This window comes from Aulonocara stuartgranti, assembly GCF_965226115.1.
Source record: "Aulonocara stuartgranti genome assembly, chromosome: 19".
NCBI classification, from domain to species: Eukaryota; Metazoa; Chordata; class Actinopteri; order Cichliformes; family Cichlidae; genus Aulonocara; species Aulonocara stuartgranti.
Window position 1 is genome coordinate 11,421,322 of NC_138955.1, and position 19,390 is coordinate 11,440,711.

The window sequence follows — 19,390 nt, forward strand, 5'->3', positions numbered from 1 at the left end:
AAAGAAAAGTAATAATTACAAATACAGTGATTTTCTGACTACCTGAACTCATCACTAGATAAGAAAAATATTGCTAGCCAAAAACAAACTACTACCTACTTCTTACTCACACCTTCACCCAGTCCACTTTCAGCTTTTTAAGCAGACATTTAATTCTAAGTGGTGCTTTTATGTAAAAAGTTGGGCCAGTTGGCTGTAATCAGGAGTGAAGAAGCAGCAGGAGACAGGGGATTAAAACAATCAGCTGACAAGCCTGTCTAGCTCTGAGAGTTTGAGGGTTAAGAGATTAGAAGATACACACTACAGCACATTTAACCAACAAAATAATTTATTACAAGGGAATGTACAACAGTGCTGCATTTTCAATGTTTTCAAAACGGAAAAAGGCTCAGGAACAAACAGTCAAAAGTGCTTGGATTGCATTATAATCTTCTGAATTGAGTGCTTTTTCTTTCTACAAGTAAGGACCCCAGCCTAAATACATCTGACACAGTAGTTTATCATCCGTGGCTTCTTGTATGAGGTAATGGACGTGCCCCTCAATTGACAGAGGAAGACCCAGCACTTTATTCCTGCTCTTAATCACTCCCTGCAGGCGCTGCTCAATGTCACACACGTGGGTTTTAGCCTAGCAGAGAAATGTAAAGAACAAACATTATTAGGTTTTATTGAACCTGAATGTGCTGTATTTAGCCCAGTTTTCCTCTGGGATTAATAAAGTCTCTCTGGTTTAGATTTGCAAGTAAATATAATTTAAGAGGTAAAAATTCAAGAAACATGCCCACCTTTTCATTAACAATCTCTCCTGTCTCATTGGCCTGAGCTTTTGATAGTCCTTTGGCTTGTTTGCTCCACTCCACCAGTGGGTCATGAAGGAAGGTCTTCAGCACGCTTGCAGGAAAAATTAAAAACAAAAACAGATTTTTAATATTTATGAATGGTTGAATTTGACATTAATACTTTTTATGTGAATGTACCTCATGAGTGGCTCTCTCTGGTCTCTCATTAGTCTTATCGTAACCTCACAGGCTTGCCTAAAGAGGCCCTCGATGCCCATGGGCCCCATAGCATGCACCATGTTTCGAGTCAGACGAAAGGGAACAACCTCTGGCACGTCAAATGTCTCCCCCTAGTGGAAAAGGAGAGAAAAGCACAGGCAAACTTAAAAGCAACAACATGCACTGGTGTTAAGGATACATATAATAAATAATAAATATATGAATATTCCTAAATAATATTTTATTGAATCTAAGGCAAAAAATAAAATAAAACCTTGTTAAAGAGGCAGTTGAAGTCTACATGAACACATTCTCCAGTGAAGGAATCAAAGAGGATGTTTTCTCCGTGGCGATCTCCCAGACCCAGGATGTAGCCCACCATGGACATCACAGCAGTGGAGCGGCAGTATGCTGAACGACTGCTGTACCTGTAAACACACAAATACTCCAAAGATTTATTCTTGGATTTAAGTTACACTTGAAGCAGATTTTTGAAAAATTCTGAATTGAAATAACTTCTTTCAAATGTGGTCAAGATGTTAAATGAAAATGACTAACATTTCTGGTAAAGCAGTGACTTCCAGGAGTATAATTATAGCAGTGTTGTAGTGAAAGTCATACCATGACGTGGGGTCAGGAAAGGTCCGGAGGAACCATTCATAGAAGACAGGGGGGTGTCGAGCACACAGCACCTCCTTGTGGATTCGCAGTTTTTCCTCAAAGGGAGCTGTCTTGGGAAGAATAAGCTTCCTGAGCTCTTTACCTGATAGGTAGATACCTTAAAAACACAGAAAAGGTGAACAACTTAATTACTTCCTAACATTTACTTAAAAAAAAAAGAAAAGGTTTTTGATTGTAGGTGTTATAAGTAAGGGATACCTCTCTCTTTGTACAGCTTTGTGAGAATGTGCCGCAGCCCGGCAGTGTTGTTAACCCATTCAATGATGCCACACTCCTCATTGAGGGGAATCACAGCATAAGTCCGGATGTGTAGCTCCCTCCGTCTGGACTCAGCATCTTTACGGAGGCACTACAACAGTACACACACAGTACAAACAAGCACATATAAATGCTGTTCTTCTCACATTTTCTCAAGTATTGTCATGTAATTTGCACACATATTGATTGATTTAGTACAGCTCTGCTACATAATGAGCTCCTAACTGCAAAGAAAAAAAAAAGGTTCAGTTTTTATTCACATTATGAGAAGAGGCTAATATTTCATTTTAACTTTGAGGCCAGAACAACACATAAAATAAGATTGAACATCTAAAAGTTAGTAAGTTTGTTTATTCTGACCTAACATGCAAGTCGCTCTATGGCCAGAACTCACTATATATCCATTTAGTTTGAATGAAATCTCCCAGATACCTTATTGATGAGACAGTTGAACTCCATAAGTCTGCAGTCCTTCCTCAGGTCATCTTTAGGTTTACACATCATGGTGTAACCCCGACCATCCGAACCCTTCAGGCTTATCTTCTTTGGCTTCTGCAAAGAGGCCAGGATCTCCACCTACACAAACAAGATTATTTTCTGTAACTGTCAATCAACTCCTGCCGAATGTTAAACATACCGTGGCGGCCGGTCAGAATAGTTAACACCCTCTTTCTCTTACACTGTCTTCAAAACCATCCAGGTATGCCCAGTGTCCAGGAAAAGCATCATGCTGTGTGTTTTCCCCGCCTGTGGAGGGCAGCGTTGGGATGAGGACAGACTGCAGAGGGATCAGGATCTGACTGAATGTTGGCTCCTCCACCAAACGTTTTAGCTGCTTGAAGTGAATGCTCATACTGAGGGTGGTGCTGTTACCATTCACCTGTAAGACACATATAGAAACATCTCTACTCCTGCCTAAAGATGATTTAAGGATTGAGAAGTCATAGACTATTGAAGTGTATTTGTTCATGGGCGTGTATACCGGTTTATTACAAAGCTCCAAAAGCTTGTCTGTCAGTCTGTTGGCATCTCCAATGAATTTTTCCAGGGACTGTTTAAGACTGACGGCTTTCTTAAGGATCTGATTACAGCGATTCATGCGCATGGGGTAGGATGACTGGAAAGAAAAGAAAAGCAGACATAAATAAATGCTGTATTTTGGACGCAGAAGCAGTTGATTACAAAAACTAACAGAGAAATTGTAATTTTGATTTGAACTGATCTGCTAAATAACATTTCAAATAAAAAAAACCCACATAAACAGACTTGCAAATGTTAAACTTTATAGTCACCCCTCATTTGTTTATATTTTGCTTCCAAAGACCCAGACCTTCTAGTAATTTCTTAAAGTGGTCTTGAGCAATAGTTCCCCAGGCTTTCTGGAGGGATTTCAAAGGGTTTGTTTGGACAGTGGCTACTACATAAGTGGATGACAAAAGAAGAGATGCATTTATTATCTGTTATGGAAGGCAGCCAACATCCGAGGAAAAGCTTTGAATGTCCTCCAAGAAGCCTGGAGAACTATTCCTGAATATTCCTAATCCTACCTAATGAAATGACAAAACAACTTGCCTAAGAGAGTTCAGGCTGTGTTGAAGAATAAAAGTGGTCATATCAAATACTGACTTTCAAGCTCATTACAAAGGCTATATTTCCATGTTTATAGAAATCACCATCAACCTTAAATGAGGGGTGGCTCATTTCTCTCACCTTGCACACCGCAGTCATTAGCCACATAGCTTGCTGGGGGTATGTGAGGAACACTTTGGCCACAATGGTCATGAGGACATTGAAGACCTCATCGCTGGAGTGACACACCCTGGAGATCAGCTGGGAAAATGCGGTCAGGAACTGGTACGGCGCCAGCTTAGCACAGTGCTCGCTCACTACTGTGTTGATTTTACTCAGCTCCTGTCGCATCTGTCTGTCTGCTCGCCCAGCTGAGGTGAAGGAATAGGTATAATATCAAGTGTTAATGAAAAGCCAATGAAATGCTAAAAATTTGCAAATTAATTAGACTGAAACTAGAAATATCTCCCTGCCCTGTGTGATTTGCCCACCTTTCTCACATTCACACACTTTAGCTCCATAGTCCAGCCAAAGAGACAGCATGCGAGGCATGGCCTGGTAGATATACTGGTTTCCAAACTGCAGAGCACTAGGAGGGAGAAAGTTGATAAGTGTGTTGTTTGATGAAGAAATTAACAGCTGTGAAGTAGCTAATAGAAGCTCTGATTGTAGTCTACAGCAGGGGTGTGCAACTCCAGTCCCCGAGAGCTACTGTCCTGCAGCTTTTAGATGCATCTTTGTTCCGACACATCAATGAATGGCTTGTTATCAGGCCTTTGGCAAACTTGATGGCATGCTGAAGAATTAATCCAACCATTTGATTCAGCTGTGTTGGAGTAGAGATGCATATTAAAGCTGCAGGACCGAGAACTGGAGTTGGAGACTCTGGGTCTACAGGGCTGCAAATCAGCAGAAAGAACAAGAACTTACTTCCCGAAGAATGTGACGATGTAACGGATCAGATTACCCTGTTTCTCCAGCTTGTTATCTGTCACCATTGGCATGACTTTGTCATAGTATTTGGCTAAGTAGAAGTTACCATCCTCCCACTCTGGTAGGAGGTTAGTCACATCCTAAAAACAAAACAAAACAAAAAACACATAAGGTAAAGACAAGTGATGCAGAAATCTGCTTTGGTGCCACATCACTGTGAGGGTGATCTCTGACATTTGCATCATTGCATTTTTCACTTTTTTGTCTTTTTATGAAACATTTTCAGAATCTAGTTTAAAAGTGTGTAGATATATCAACCCTGTATGTCTTCATGATGGCATTAGACTCGAAGTTGGCCGTCTCCTCCATGAAGCGCCCCACCAGCAGCATGGCTTTGCCTTTAGTCTGGAGACTGCGAGGATCTGTCAGGGGCTGATCTTCAGGGAAACACTGAGCCACACCCTTCTGCAGGACAATCAGGGCTTGGTGGACATCGCCCTGATGACATTCAGGCAGACAAATTAGGCTATATTAGTTTAATTTGATTATGCACATGTATGAAAATCTAATTTGCAGATAGGAAGACACTAAAGAAAATACGTTTTCTGGTCCTGTACAAATGTGAATAATTTGCATACAGTTTTGCATCATATATTGAATGCTGGTTTTATTTGTAGCCTGGTTATACCTTAGACCAAAGCCACTTTGCCTTCTCTGTGACCAGTTCAGCAAGATTTGTATTTTCTGCATTGAGAAGGGCGTTAAAGGCGGTCTGATGGTGTCCTGCTTTCCTGGCAACCCGGGCACTTTGTAACCAGCACTCCCCAACCAGCTCCTGACATACAGGTCTGCAGAGTGAGATGATACATGCAGATGTGAGTTCAGAAAGATTTGAAAATGTTGTATTAAGAAGAAATTTTAAACTGATTTCTCTAATGTGTGTGTTTCAGAAAAACAGCATGTTAAAATCTGTGCAACTAAAAAGTGATGTTTCCTTACTGCGTTCCCAGACTGAGCAGGGCACGGCGGAGAGCCAGGACTGGCTCCTTGGCCCTGAAAGAGTTTTGCGTCATCTCCAGCCGATCTGACCAATGAGGAGGCAGTTGGCTGAGGTTGGACCCGGATCCCTGTCTCTGTTTCAGCAGCTCAGTGAAGGTGTGCTCCAACTCACTGAGCATGTGGAGTCTAAACACACGTAAAAGCTTTTTTAGAAAGTTATTAAAACACAACACACTTGACTCCAAACTGAGCTGACATCCACAGACCTGACAATATACTCGTATCCTCTCTGGTAGGTTCCACACTCATAACTGGCAGCAGACAGAGGGACGACCTGTTCTTTCCTCACCAGCTTCAGCTTCTCATAGAAATTTTCAGCATCCTGCTTCTTAGCTGAGAGCAGCAACTGGCCGAGCCGCACACCCCATGTGCTGGACTGCTGGTCTGGAGACACAGAATAGAAAACTATGCTTTAAGCAGATCCATGCAGCATGTAGTCACCAGTGATTTCAGATGTTGCAAATACATGCTGTGTTTCTGCACTACCTGAACTCAAATAATCTTCCAGCAGGTCCCATTTTCCAAGCTTCCAGGCTGCCTCTACTCTGTAGGTGTTGAGTTCTGACTTCCACTGGTGCCTAAATGGACATACAATGCTACATTAGGCAAACCTATATTAACCTAAATTTTAAAAATTACATTTAATAAGAAATAGATGTACACTGATATGTATTTTTCTTACTTGTTGGCCAGTACTCCATTGACTTGCGTGATGACTGTGGACAGCTGTCCCAGGCCGAGCATGGAGGTCATCACTCCATGATAGTGAGCGATCTTTATACAAAGCGATAATTGAAATGATCAAGAAAGAAAAAACAGTGAGTTAATTATCTTTTATGTCGATATCATAAATAACATATTGTAAGAAAACATATAAAACTGGCATAGTATATGTACACTTACCGGTTTATTAAGCATGTCAGTTATTTTAAATGCAAATAACTAATCAGTCAATCACATGGTAGCAGCTCAATGCATTTAGACAGGTACACAAGATCAATTTCAACCCAACCAAGTATCAGAATCAAGGAGAAAGGTGATTAAAGTGGCTTTGAACACACCACTGAAATACTCAGTCGCACCAACTGGGTGTACATGTTTATGGACTACATGTGTTTGGGTACCTGGTCTGACTCCAGCTGTATGGCTCTGTCATAGCACGCGGTGGCGTCACGGAGCAGGCCGATGCTTTCATGCTCAAGTATCTGTTCCTGGAGTGATGGCTCCTCCCTCCTCAGAGCGTTGACACCTCTCACTCCATCCGGCTCGTGCATTGCAGCGTACAGCGTCTGTGGCAAGCAATCACGTACATCACAGAGCTTAAAGTTCACCACAGAGATTAATTGGATGAGTGGTTAAAAGACAAGTGCACTTGTACTATTGGACTCGTTGCTGTCAAGATAACTTTTATAATGCAGTCAAAAGTCCTGAGTCAATCTTTTATTTAATGGTTAATAACCAAATTGTTTTCTGACCTGCAGGAATGAGAGATGGTCTTGTATGTTCTCTTTATTTTCCAGGATGTAAGCTTCAAAGTGCATGAGGGCACGAGTGTACGCTTTGGATCGTAGAGAGGCCTTGGCCAGGACATCCTGCGGGATATCTTTCAGGAAGGCCACCACGCGCTGATAATCCCCACTCTCTGCAATATCATGTTATAATTCTTTACTTTATTAAAGCAACAAGGTGAGTGAACAATGAGGAGAACTGAATTTTATTTAGTTATTTTCTTATACAGTTCAATGCAAATAATGCATAAAAGCCTCAATATTATCATGTAAATAATAGCAATATAAATTGCTATAGAGTTGACTGAGTAAATACATCTTTTTCAACAGTGACTGAAGCTATGCATCTTTTCATTAGTCCGTAGATTATTGTAGGGTCTACCTTACAATATACAGTGCCTTGAAGCGACTGTTGTTATGGATAAATAAAACTGAATTGAACTGAACTGAATTCTTACCATGTTTGGGTTTGGAGTAGAGGATGTGGCGACTCCACTGTGTAAGGTGTGACAGCATGCTGAACACAGTCTGAGTGCTCAGCTGTGACAGGCTGGAGGCCGTCTTCTGGGCAAGCCCCTCGGCTTGTCCATCTCCCTCTGTCAGCACAGCCAGCATTTCCTCTGTAACCTTTGACAGAAACAAGAATGGAACAACAAGGAATGAGAATTAGAACAAGATTAGAACTGAAGACATCAGAGGGACAGCTCAGGTTGAACGGTTTGAAGACAAAGTTAGACAAGCAAGGCTGAGGTGGTTTTGGACATATGCAGAGGAGGGATAGTGGATATACTGGACAAAGGATGCTGAATATGAAGCTGCCAGGCAGGAGGAAAGAAGTAAATTAGAGGATTCATGGATGCAGTGAATGAGGCCATGCAGAGGGGCTGGTGTGACAGAGGAGGATGGTAGGGATCAGGTGAGATGGAGGCAACTGAACTACTGTGGTGGTTCAGATGTGTCCTCACCTCTTGTTGCTCTGCAGGAGTGCAGCCCAGCAGCATGTAGAGCAGAATATGAGGCAGCAGGTAGATTGTGACCTTGTAGTCGTGTTTGATGATGAAACTACAGCATCTGAACACTTTGCTGGCCAACTCGTGTCTCACCTGGAGAGCAAAGAAACTTCCCTTAACTTCTGGCTTGGAAAACAAGATAAAGCTGGGGAAAAACTTCAAAAAGAGATGGGTTAACCTTGCTGATGAGGTATCCAGCCCAGGTGGCTGACCAGTCAGAGAATTTGCTGCCTCTGTTGCTGAGGTACACAGGTTTCTTCAGCTTAGACCAGTTCACCTCCTTCTGACTGCTCTTATATCTGCAGGTAAGAGTAGAAAATAACAGATTTACAAAAAGAGAAGTTAAAAAAATGGAAGGACTTAGTGAGTACTAAAAGATTGCAGGCAAGAAGATAAAATGTTGGAGAAGGGAGGAGAGAAGAGGAAAAATAACTGTCGTCTGAGGGATTTTTAAGTCCTGAATTCTGAGACCATTACAAACGAGACTATGTGTGTACGAAGGTGTAAACTTAGACCTGCTGTTGAGGTGAGGCTCCAGTATTTCTTGAATTTGCTCGGGGAATCTTCTCCACAGACGTCGGCCCGCTGAGTCAGTTCGACCTTCGCGACACTCAAATATGGAAAGCAGTTCCTACAGTGGATATAAAATCACCAATACAAACAAACATTTCAACATCACCCCGCAAAAATAAATAAATACAATAGAGGAACAAACACAAATAATTAAAGCTGTTGCGTACCTGAATTGCATAAGCAGCAGAGTCCTGGGCTCTCACATCATCAGCGTACGCCAGAAATGTTCTGGTCAGTTCAGTCAGCAAATCATAGGCAAAGTTAGGATCATCCACTCCGCTCTGCCACAGAGAAAAAACAAACAAACATACAGTTCAGTTATCTTTGCTTCACACACAGTAACTAACACACACACACACACACACACACACACACACACACACACACACACACACACACACACACACACACACAAAATTATCATTACATTTGCAATCTATGTTAGTTATTTACCACAAAGATGTTGCGGTTGCCGTGGGTGTGTGTTTGCGACAGATCCAAGCGTCCCGGATCCACGGCGCCCAGCTCCCCCAGACACTCCCCACAGAGGAGCCTGGCCTCTGGGGATGAATCCTGGCAGCCTTTCAGCAGCACTGATACCAGGTTGGAGATGACCGGCTCCACTGCTTCACTCGCACAAACCTGCCGCAGCAGCCACTCCTGCACTCCAGAAAACAGAGGAACATATTTATAGATGTGTTAAGTTAAAGTAAATTTGTGGGTAACGGTGAGGATTTAACATGGGCTATGCTAGAAGTGTAGTAAGAACTGAACTAAGAATTAGAATTAAGAACTGAAACACCAATTTAGGTGCTAAGATGTATTATAGTATGTTAATTTATGGACACATCCATTGTACATAATTCTTAATGCTAATGACCCAACTTTCAGGCTTACACCTTTCACAACAACAAATCGTTTGAAAAAGATAACACAGCCGGTGATTTTGGAATGATGCAGTCTAATGGTTTCATTATATATATTTTGCATTCTTTTCTGAGTTCTCTTTGCAAACATGGAGCTGTTACTTCACTGTAGCACTTCATTGAGTGTGTACCTGGTTGCTGTGCATCATGTCCCTGAGGCTGGTCAGCGCGTGGATCCTCACGTCCACGTTCTCATGCTGGACGGCTCTCATGGAGAGCTGCAGTGCAGCAGCCAAGTCACTGCTGCTGGCCGCCAGCTGGAAGAAGAAAAGATAAAATACAACACAACAATGTGTTGTACGTATGATCACTGTCAACCAGCCTTTTGTTTCACATTCATTTTACTTTCTGTTGTGCCCTTCATACAGACCTTTTTATAATCCTGCATTACTGTGTGGATGTCTTTTAGCTCTGGATGGTCTGGTAGAAAGTAAATCTCATGGAGGTAGTCACTGACTTCTTCCCTGTAATTAAATGACAGAAGTGAGGCATCTAAAAGCGCACATACACCCACACCTATGTACATATACAAACACACTCTTTCAAGTACCTACATACGCATACATACATACTCATCCATGTGTACCCTTTTACACATTGTTGTGTATGTCTACACAAGTGTCCATTCAGCACAAAAAGGAAATAAGACCAGTTGTGCACAAGAAAAATCTGGTTGATTGAAAAGAGGATGAGATGGGAATGAATAAGATCCTTTTCCCACATTATTCACAATCCTTTTGCATACTCTAAAACCATTTTGACCAGTTTAACTAATGAGGGAAGTTAAAACTGTAACCGAAAGATGTGTCTTTGTGTTTGCACGCTGATCAAATGTGCACGTTTGTGCTTATGTTTGCTACCTGTTGTCCAGGATGAGGAAGCGGATGATGGCGGCAGTTTCTTTGGGCTGCAGTGGAATCAAGGGGAGCAAAGCAACAATAACGTGACTCAGTAGGGGGCCCAGGTGTGCAGGCTCCACACTCCTCACAAAACAATCCCATGTCCTACCCAGAGGAAAAGGGAGTGTATAAAAAAAAAAAAAAAACGAATTAGAAACAGATGTCTGAGCAAATGCCAACGAATAATAAAGATAAATGCATCACAATATGTGACTTTATGTGCAAGTATACAAGTACTGACTGGCAGCAGAGGAGAGGGAAGTCCTCTCTGTATCGCAGGCCGGTGCGTAATGTCGTCATCATCTTCACTCTGACAGAGCTGATGTGTTTGGAGCCCATCAGTCGCATCAGAGCCATCACACTTGTCAAAACCTGCACGAAGAACAGGCAGACATGTTCACTTTGAGCCAAGGAGATCTTTATTGGACAATTAACCAATCAGATTTAAAATTCTGGTATTTTAGAGGATCAATTACCAGTTTCTTGCGGTTTTTTTCTCCTGCACTGGAGCTAAGCAGCTGCATGTTGAAAAAGGCAAGAATCCCCAGCAGCTTTGGCTGTAAGTAGTCAGCCTAAAGATAAAAACAAGACATTCATTAATGGATAATTAGCAGATGATTAGTTGCTTATTATCTCTTTAATTTATTTTTTTTTTGCATAGAAAAATTACATTTTTGTTTTAAATTAATTACATAAAACATATCTCACAGATTCTGAAGCCTAAATTGTTTCATAAAGCATTTTTGTCTAGTCAAATGTCAAAAAGACAAGAAACTAAAACACTGATATGAAATGCAGAGGATGCCAAGTACCATAAGTTCTGAGGTGGTGATGTCTCGGGGTCCCTGGTACGGATCATCACTGGATGCAAAGGAGGCCAGGATTGCCAAGCCATTGAATACCTGCAAAGAAATAAACACTTATGAGAACAGAAACTAGAGTCTGTGTTTTAGATCATTTGTGAGTTTTATTCAAGAGGAGGCCTTGTGCAGAATAATTTCCTCAAAGCCACATATTTTGAAATAGATTTAATGTTTAGAAAATCTGTTTCCACATATGTGTGTCAACCTGTTGGTAGTGCTCTCCAAGACGCAGCAGCAGCTCATTATGAAGACCCTGGAAGTCTTGGCGTAGCAGAGATCCCAGTTCAATTTCTGTCTCACTCTGAAAGAACATGAAGGAGAAGAAAAATAAACTTGTTTTTAAGATGACCTCTTCAGGTACATGACTCTAAATCATGTTTCAGCTGTAAAATGCAAGTAAAGTTGTTCATACTTGTAGGTAGTGAAAGGCCCTCTCCAGCTCCTCCTTTGTGCAAGAACAGACCAGATGGCTGAAGATGTACTTAAAGTTGTTGATCAGGATCTCTCTCCTGTTTGCCTTCAACTCAATGGCCAAAGTTCGAATGAGAGCAGAGCCTGTAGAGCTTGCTTTTGCTGCTAGGTAAGGCAGCAACACCTGGAGGGTCCGCTGCATAAACAAACATGCAAGAAAGCACCAATGTACATCACATAAAGAGTGCTTACTATCTGTGTGTGGATGCGTGTGCATGACTGTACATACGGTGAGGAAGCGGTGGAGGTCTGGAAAGTCAAAAGCATGCGCGATCTGAGCAAGAATATCCAGAGCCAGCTCCCTCTGATTGGCTGACTCGGTTCCTTGATCTGGTGTGCTCCGCAGGGCTGACGCATGGCGCGAATGTAGTGACTCCACCAGGAACTAAAAGGCAAAGAAGATATAGTAATGGACTGTAGATTTTCCACAAAAAACAGTATCTAAAACAGACCAAATGAAAACTAAACCAATGCAATTTTCAAACATTAAATCCACATATATACTATGAATAACAGTATTATAGAGCAAGTCATCTAACTCATAATAAGCAGGTGAATAGGATGGGTTTGGTCCAATTTAAACAAAAGACTAGATACCTGGCAGATAGGGTTCTTGTACTGACTGAAGAGTGTCTGCAGTTTCAAGCCTTTAGTGGTGGCCAGGGCTCGAATTTGAGTGTAAGCAGCTACAGACACCTGGGACGACTTGGACAGGAGACAGTGGAGCAGACGCAGCAGAGAGAACGACACCAAACTACCCTGAGAGGCTCTGACAGAAGAGGAAAGGGGAATGAAGAAATTTCCTTCATTAAGTAGTCTTTTTAAATGTATTAACAAAAGAAATCATCTGTTTTCTACATCTAAGTGGATATGAAAATAATACAAACTAATAACAACTAGCAACACAACATTTTATTTCTGTATATAAGGTCAATAATTTTATCTCCCATCTTATAACATATTATTCATTAAAAACAATTACTATAACTCATACAGCTTGTGGAATAAAAAAAAAGCTGTTTATATACCTGCCGATCTCTCCAGTGGTGAGGATCAGAGTGTTACGCAGGTCATCATCTCTGTTAAGTTTAGCAGTGCTGAATGCCTCTTTAAGACGTGCAACCAGGAGCTGTGATGGTGACACACACCACATCAAAAAACAAGTAAACATGCAACATTAAACTATATTGATTGAGGGGAATATGGTGAAATTTTATCCTGATAAAAATATAATTAGGTTATAATAATAAAAATATAAGAAAAACTGGAGTCAGAATTGCTCACCTCATTCAAAGAGCCCTGCTCAGAGTTTCTAGTGGTCTCTGCTAGCAGGAAACGCACTGATTGGCTGAAGCGTGTTCTAACCACAGGATCGGAATCCTCCATTAGACCAATCAGGGTACAGAGTACGGCTCGGGAATCGCTGTCTGCACCAGTGAGATTCACATGCTGGCACAGGTGGGGAAGAGCTTCTAGGAAAGCTGGCAGTGAAATGTATAAAATGTTTAAGAAAACAGCAGCTGTGAACTGATTTCAATGCATCAGCTGTTGTGAAAAACTTATGGTTAAAAGGTACCTTGTTTCACGGTGCTTGGAGCTTGTGGTCTGAGCAATGGTAGGAAGGGTCTAACAACAGATGCCTTGAGGGATGGCACTGCTTTCCCAGCATGATCTGTTTCAAGACTACAAGAGAGGCAAAGGATTTTGGGAAGACAAGTGGAGTCTGTGTGGATGTCACTAAGGCTGGAGAGCTCTGATTGGAGGCAGCTCAGCTGACCAATGATCCTGGCAAGTTCCTTCTTCACCTGCTCCGAACTGTCCTCCAGCTTGGAACTACAATTATCAAACATACGCCATGAAATATAACAAAGTAACTGATGATATCAATGAAAGAAAGACAGAAAATATCAGTGGTCAAGTACTAAGTAATGTATGAGTTTCCATACAGCAAAGTAGTGCCAATGAGGTTGTAGTGCATGTTTCCCAGATGGTGGAGAAGAAGAGGGAAAGCCTTGACTGCTGCTACTCTCACCACCTCCTCCTGACTCTGCAGCGCCTTTGAAAACACACACACGCGCCACGTCTCGCACACACCGCCATGTAAAAAGGCCAGCAGCGACACGCAATCGGCCTGGACCTCAGGTGCTGGAAAGAAAGACGTCTTTAAATGACTTTTAAAGCAGTCGTTTAGGTTTTCATTAAAAGAAAAAGAAGCACACAGGAACACTCACAGTAGCAGAAACCGAGTCTCTGCGCCAAGGCTAGCAACCAGGAAGGGAAGCCTGAAGTCTTATAGGCTGAGACAGACTTGTTCTCACACACCCAAGGAAGAGACAACAGAGCACACACATGTTGTTGGAGCCTGTCATCATTCTGGCTGCTCACTAAAAAAAAAGAAAAAAAAGAAGATTATGATTATAATAAAGGATGTGTATCTGGCTTGATTTCCATCTTCAAATTAAACACAAACAAATATGGAAAATACATAAACTTTTATTTTGACAACAAACTAAACCAAAAACATCTGGTATTTTTGTATTTAGATCCTTACTTGTCAGGTAAAGTATAGAGTCGAGGACCCTGACAGTGATCTGGACAGCAGACTGAAAGTAGCTCCGATTTGACACAGGCTGAGATCCTCCTTCTAACACTGACTGACAGCTCTTCAGGGCCCTGCTCAGCGTCTCAGTGGGAACCCAAAGGAGAGGTGACAAGCTGCTATAACAAAGAGATGTTGAGGTGAATAATATGCTATTAATCACTGTGAATGACATATGTCAAACTGGAGCCAGGAAAGTAAGCAATCTCTAATATTAAACACTATTAAAATAAAAAACTAGAGAAAAAGTTTTTCTGAGAGGCAGAAAAAAGATAAAAAGGAGAGGGCTTGTGTAAGAGCACGGGTGTATGTTTGGGAATTACCTAACGGGTGAGGAGCAGAGGGCTGCCTGATGGAGAATGAGGGCCAGTCCCTGCAGAGCAGACGCACTCTGGGTGGTCTCAGGCTTAGCAGAACTGGAGTCCAAAAGCATCAGCAGCTCCTCCAGCCGACTGTTTAACGCAGCCCAAACCTTACTGTGAACACGCATGTCCACTTTGCTTAAGATAGAGACACAGACATTACTTCAATACGACATATGAGACATTTTAAAAAAAATTGTTTGAGATTTTCATGGTTATTGCCAAATAGTAAATGTTGATGCACTCACCTTGAGGATGTTTTAGTAGTTTTACCGACTGAACTGGTGGCAGATTTGCAAGACTTCTTGGCAGGTGTTGCTCCATCTTTACACTCCTGCAGCACTAAAGCTGTCTCAGCCTTCAGGGCAGCTCGGAGAAACCCTTCTGCACACTGCGAACAACAAGCATAGCACATATTGTAAAGAGGGAAACACTGTATGGATATCAAAAGGATAATTTAAAAGGAAACACAAAGAACAGAGTTGTACTTCAGCTTGATTTGCTGTCCCCACGGTGCATGCTAGTGTCCCGCAGACTTCGGTGACCCGCTGCCTCCTAAGCAACGCGGCGCTCTCATAAACTGGTGCTACAGATAGCGAGAAGCTAAACAGCAGGCAAAGTGACTCGGTCACTTCTACACCTAACTTGACACCAGCTCCAGCAAGAGTGCAAACACACTCGAACATCTGTGAGAGGTGGATGGGCTCAAAGTGTGAGTGAGAAACATACGATTGCTGAAACACGCAGCGGGTCAGGCTTAACAGCTCTCCTTCGTAAGCTTGCTTCTCATTTATGTTTGCTGTGGCAGAGTAGGAATGTGTTTCCAGCAACTGGAAGTAGGCTGCAAAGAATTCGTGGCCCTGCATCTCAGGAAATCCTCTGAGCTCCACCAGTGTTCTCAGCATCACCATGGAGGCTTTCCTCAGCCTGATGTTCCCGTTGGACAGGATGAAGCATGCAGCTTCCCAGGCTACACTCAGGTCACGACGGGAGATGACTCCCCTCAGAGACTCAGTTATGATGTTGATCGTTACGAGTGTCAGCGACTCCAAGGCAGCAGGTGAGGAGAGCACAAGGGCAGAGGGGGTGAGGTATGAGGAGGCACAGAGGGGGGATAAACTGAAGCACTTGAGGTTTATAGGCCACTGGTTCTTTGTGTGAATGTCCAAAACATGTCCCTGTCCTGCAAGTGTGCAAATATGTGCATACAGGTTATGGCTGAGTTCCTGGGACAGAAATATGAGTTCCTGAATGAGGCAATTAAAGATAAATGGTGCCCGGACTCTCAGAGTGTGAAATAAAGAGCACAACACAGCAGAGACCCGTCCATGGATGATATCACAGCCTGGAGCTGCTGCCACACGAAGGAAACGCACCGCCACCCACTTACTGAAGTCTAAAATCAAGACAAGGAATGAGAAGATATTAAAGGACTAAACTAAAAAGGCAAAACATGTTCAGCTTTATTTTCTCTAATTTCTGAAATCACTTATGGCAGCATTTTGAGAAGAATTTCCTACCAGTGCAGCTCTGTGTTGTTTCTGGGTATTCAGCAGGCTGACAGGCAGGGTTGGCAAACATCAGAGATGAAGATTTAACTATGTGCTGCACAAAGTCCAGCAGCATCACACAGGCTGGCTCTGAGGTGGACTTCTTACTTAGCCCTAAAGCAACTGGAAGAAAAGACAACTGCTTTGTTAAAAGAGCTGGTACACATACAGAGGATAAGTCAAATATTCTTGCAATATTAACTTGAAAAGTCACTAAATGATAAAAAGCTTAAAGAAACACACTGATTTAAACTCCAGGTACAAGATTTATTCAAAATAATCTGAGAAGCCGAGCCATCATAAATTTATACAACAGCAGCAAGAACACAGAAGCAGACACAGGTTTATATTAGTTGTACTTTTCCTATCTCTAGTCACACCCGATGTGCCCTCTATGTGTTTTGGAACTTTGTGTTTGCCGAACAAACACCTGCCAGCAATGTGAACTGCTGTTATATCACCTTCATATTCCAGGGGAAGTTACAGGTGTAGGTGTAGAGTAAGGGGCAAGATTCATGCAAGTGCAGGGAAGACAAAAAACTAATATGGTTTATCATAAACTCTGCGTACGAGATGTAACAAAGGTAAAGATAAAGGAATTAAGGGAATGATGGAATAATGTCTGATGTGCACACATGAGCTTGTTAGAGTTTATATTTCATATCATCAAAAACATTTTAATATTAGACAAAGATAACTCGAGTAAATTCAAAGTGTAGTTTTTAAATTTTGATTTCATTTAATAAGAGAAAGAAAAACTACCCAAACCTACCTTGCGCTCACTGAAACAGTAATTCCTCCCTTTTTAAATGATGAATTAATTGTGATTTATCACATTGGTTGAAAGCTCAGTTTAATTTCACAAGTAACACCCAGACCTTATTACTGCCATGATGGCTTCTTGAACAAGAAATGCCTTAAATAGAACCTATCTGAGGTGAAGTAGGTTAAAAGAACTCAAAAAGCAACACATCATGTCAAGATCTAAAGAATCTGCTGAGAAAGTCATTGACATCTATCGATCTTGAAAGGGTTACAAAACCATTTCTAAGGCTTTGAGACTCCAGTGATCCACAGCGAGAACCATGAGTCACAAATGGAGAACGCTTTTAACAGTGGAAAACCTTCCCAGGAGTGGACAGCCAACCAAAAATTGCTCAGAGAGTGTATCAACAACTCATCCAGTAAGTTACAAAAGAACCACGAATAATGATCAGTGATCCCACACCCACCAGGAAGTCTTAAATGCATAAAAAAACCCCATAAAAATCAAAGTGAAAGTTCTGCAGTGGCCTAGTCAAAGTACAGGCTTAAATATAATTTAAATGCTTTGGCATGACCTTAAACAGACCGCTCATGCTTGAAAAACTTCCATTATGGCTGATGTTATGTGAAAGACTTGTTGCAACTTATCACCAACACTTGATTGCAGTTCTTCCTTTTAAGGTTGGCACAAGCAGTTATTAGGTTTAGGGGGCAGTTACTTTTTCACACAGGTTTAGATAGGTTTTTTTCCCTATTTTTATCATCATCATCATCATCAATCTTTATTTATTTATTTTTAACAGGATTTTTTCAGGAATTTATAATTTGCATGTTACATTTACTTAGGCCATCTCTGTCTATTTTAAAAATTTGTCTAATGATCTAAAACATGCACGTTTGACAAATATACAAAAAAAGGGAAAAGAAATCAGCGAAGTATATTAACAAGAGGGAATAGTAGTCATGGTAAGCAACAACTTCAGGGAATGTTTCAGCAGATAAGTCTGACAGTGTGCACCAAAAAGCTGTTTGTTTGTTTTTTATTGATGTCCTTTCAGAGGCTTTTATTATGGTGACCACCCCTAGTATGTGTCGATATTCCCGGCTTACCGACATCCACATCTGTCAGTATCCTGTCGATGAACTGGCAGAGAATCTGTCGAGGTTTCTGTACCACCTGGCCGTACTCTGCAGCGCTCGCACTGCAAATATCAGCACGATGTTATTCACAGAGACATGACGAAGCAAAGGTTTTTATCGACTTCAATAAGTAAAGATGAGGACTCACTTTAGCCCAAATAAGTGGTACTGTTAACTACTTAGCTCTTAGCCAACTTTAGCCGTGTACTCACCTAGCTAGCTCCTGAAGAGCCGGTATCATCGCAGACATTTCCAGACCTTCCATTTTTAAACTTTTTGTGTCGCTGTTCGATAAAACTCTTTAATACATTAATATATAGCTCTGTCTAATCATTTTAACCAGTACACATCTCCACGTCTCCTTCTGCCTGTCAAGTCTTTCCAAAACTTTCGCTCCAAAATGACGTTTCTGTTTTGATACGGAAGCCAGCGAGGGTCTATAAGCTCAAACAAAACGCAAACTAGTAAATGCTCCCTCTGGTCGCTAAAGTAACGTTAAAGTATGTGTTTTACGGCAGGAAAATGTTTTTAAAAATTGTTAAAAAAATGTTAATAGTAAAGGTACCACAGGCCCATAGTAAAGGTCTTAAAAAGTAGGTAGGGTAAAAATATACACAACAGTGATGTTTTTTAAAGGAGAAGTAAAAAAGGTGAAATAAAAAATCTAATTGAGACTGTGCAAAAGAGTAGTGCAATTGCAGTAGTAAATAATATGTAACAAGAGGGTATAATACAAAATAGTACAATGTAAATATTTGTGAAACTGTGTATGCCTACCTACAAATGTGTTACTTAACTATTCATGAGGCATTTGTATGTATTTTGTGATTAGAATTTAATGTATATCTTAATTAAGTTGCTAAATTCAAAATTACAGTAGAATTCCTTAAATCAGTTAAATGGCATTTATATAGTACAAAGTCACAACAAAAGACACATTAAAACACTTTATATTGTAAGGTAAAGAAACTACAACAGAACAAGAGAAACACAAGTGTTTCAGTCCCTTTATTCACCATGCAGCTTTTTAAAAACACTTAAGATGTATAAGATGCTCCCCCCTATCTAAAGGGGAGACTGAAACATATTTGAAAATGGGTAATAAGTAAATAAATAAATAAATATCAAGTAATGTCAGTTTATTGTCACCTCCCATCTTTCAAGTATTTTTAACCTTAAAGTTTTTAGTTATGCTCATTTTAGAAGCTATGTAGAAAAGCCAGATT

General features: G+C 41.2%; 1 protein-coding gene across 2 annotated transcripts; it reads right to left on the bottom strand.

Annotated features, from left to right (window-relative positions):
- Positions 1-310: 310 nt before the first annotated feature.
- On the bottom strand, positions 311-18,594 carry atr (ATR checkpoint kinase). 2 transcript variants are annotated; one of them, XM_082516137.1, is made up of 48 exons: positions 18,377-18,594; positions 18,135-18,226; positions 16,230-16,382; positions 15,198-16,105; positions 14,958-15,100; positions 14,671-14,847; positions 14,300-14,463; positions 13,980-14,132; positions 13,695-13,893; positions 13,325-13,581; positions 13,033-13,229; positions 12,777-12,877; positions 12,346-12,517; positions 11,978-12,133; positions 11,690-11,884; positions 11,483-11,578; positions 11,227-11,316; positions 10,891-10,986; positions 10,656-10,786; positions 10,376-10,519; positions 9,886-9,979; positions 9,647-9,772; positions 9,043-9,249; positions 8,757-8,870; positions 8,532-8,647; positions 8,195-8,315; positions 7,972-8,109; positions 7,465-7,633; positions 6,974-7,140; positions 6,623-6,787; positions 6,181-6,272; positions 5,985-6,076; positions 5,705-5,882; positions 5,439-5,624; positions 5,128-5,287; positions 4,758-4,937; positions 4,437-4,579; positions 3,998-4,095; positions 3,648-3,877; positions 2,920-3,054; positions 2,617-2,817; positions 2,370-2,513; positions 1,878-2,028; positions 1,620-1,776; positions 1,273-1,426; positions 978-1,129; positions 786-891; positions 311-628 (listed from the first exon to the last, which is right to left on the bottom strand). In XM_082516137.1, the coding sequence occupies exons 1-48, from the start codon at positions 18,427-18,429 to the stop codon at positions 455-457; spliced, it is 7,827 nt and encodes a 2,608-aa protein (XP_082372263.1). In that variant the 5' UTR covers positions 18,430-18,594; the 3' UTR covers positions 311-454. The 2 variants fall into 2 exon arrangements, with proteins under 2 accessions (XP_082372263.1, XP_082372262.1); XM_082516136.1 differs by having other exon boundaries at positions 14,300-14,466.
- Positions 18,595-19,390: the final 796 nt, after the last annotated feature.

Coding starts and splice junctions, on each gene's coding strand:
- atr (XM_082516136.1), bottom strand. CDS start 18,429: ATGGAAGGTCTGGAAATGTCTGCGATGATACCGGCTCTTCAGGAGCTA. Junction 3,055..3,647: donor TAATGACTGCGGTGTGCAAG/GTGAGAGAAATG, acceptor TTTTCTTTCCAG/TCATCCTACCCCATGCGCAT. Junction 1,777..1,877: donor AAAGCTGTACAAAGAGAGAG/GTATCCCTTACT, acceptor TGTGTTTTTAAG/GTATCTACCTATCAGGTAAA.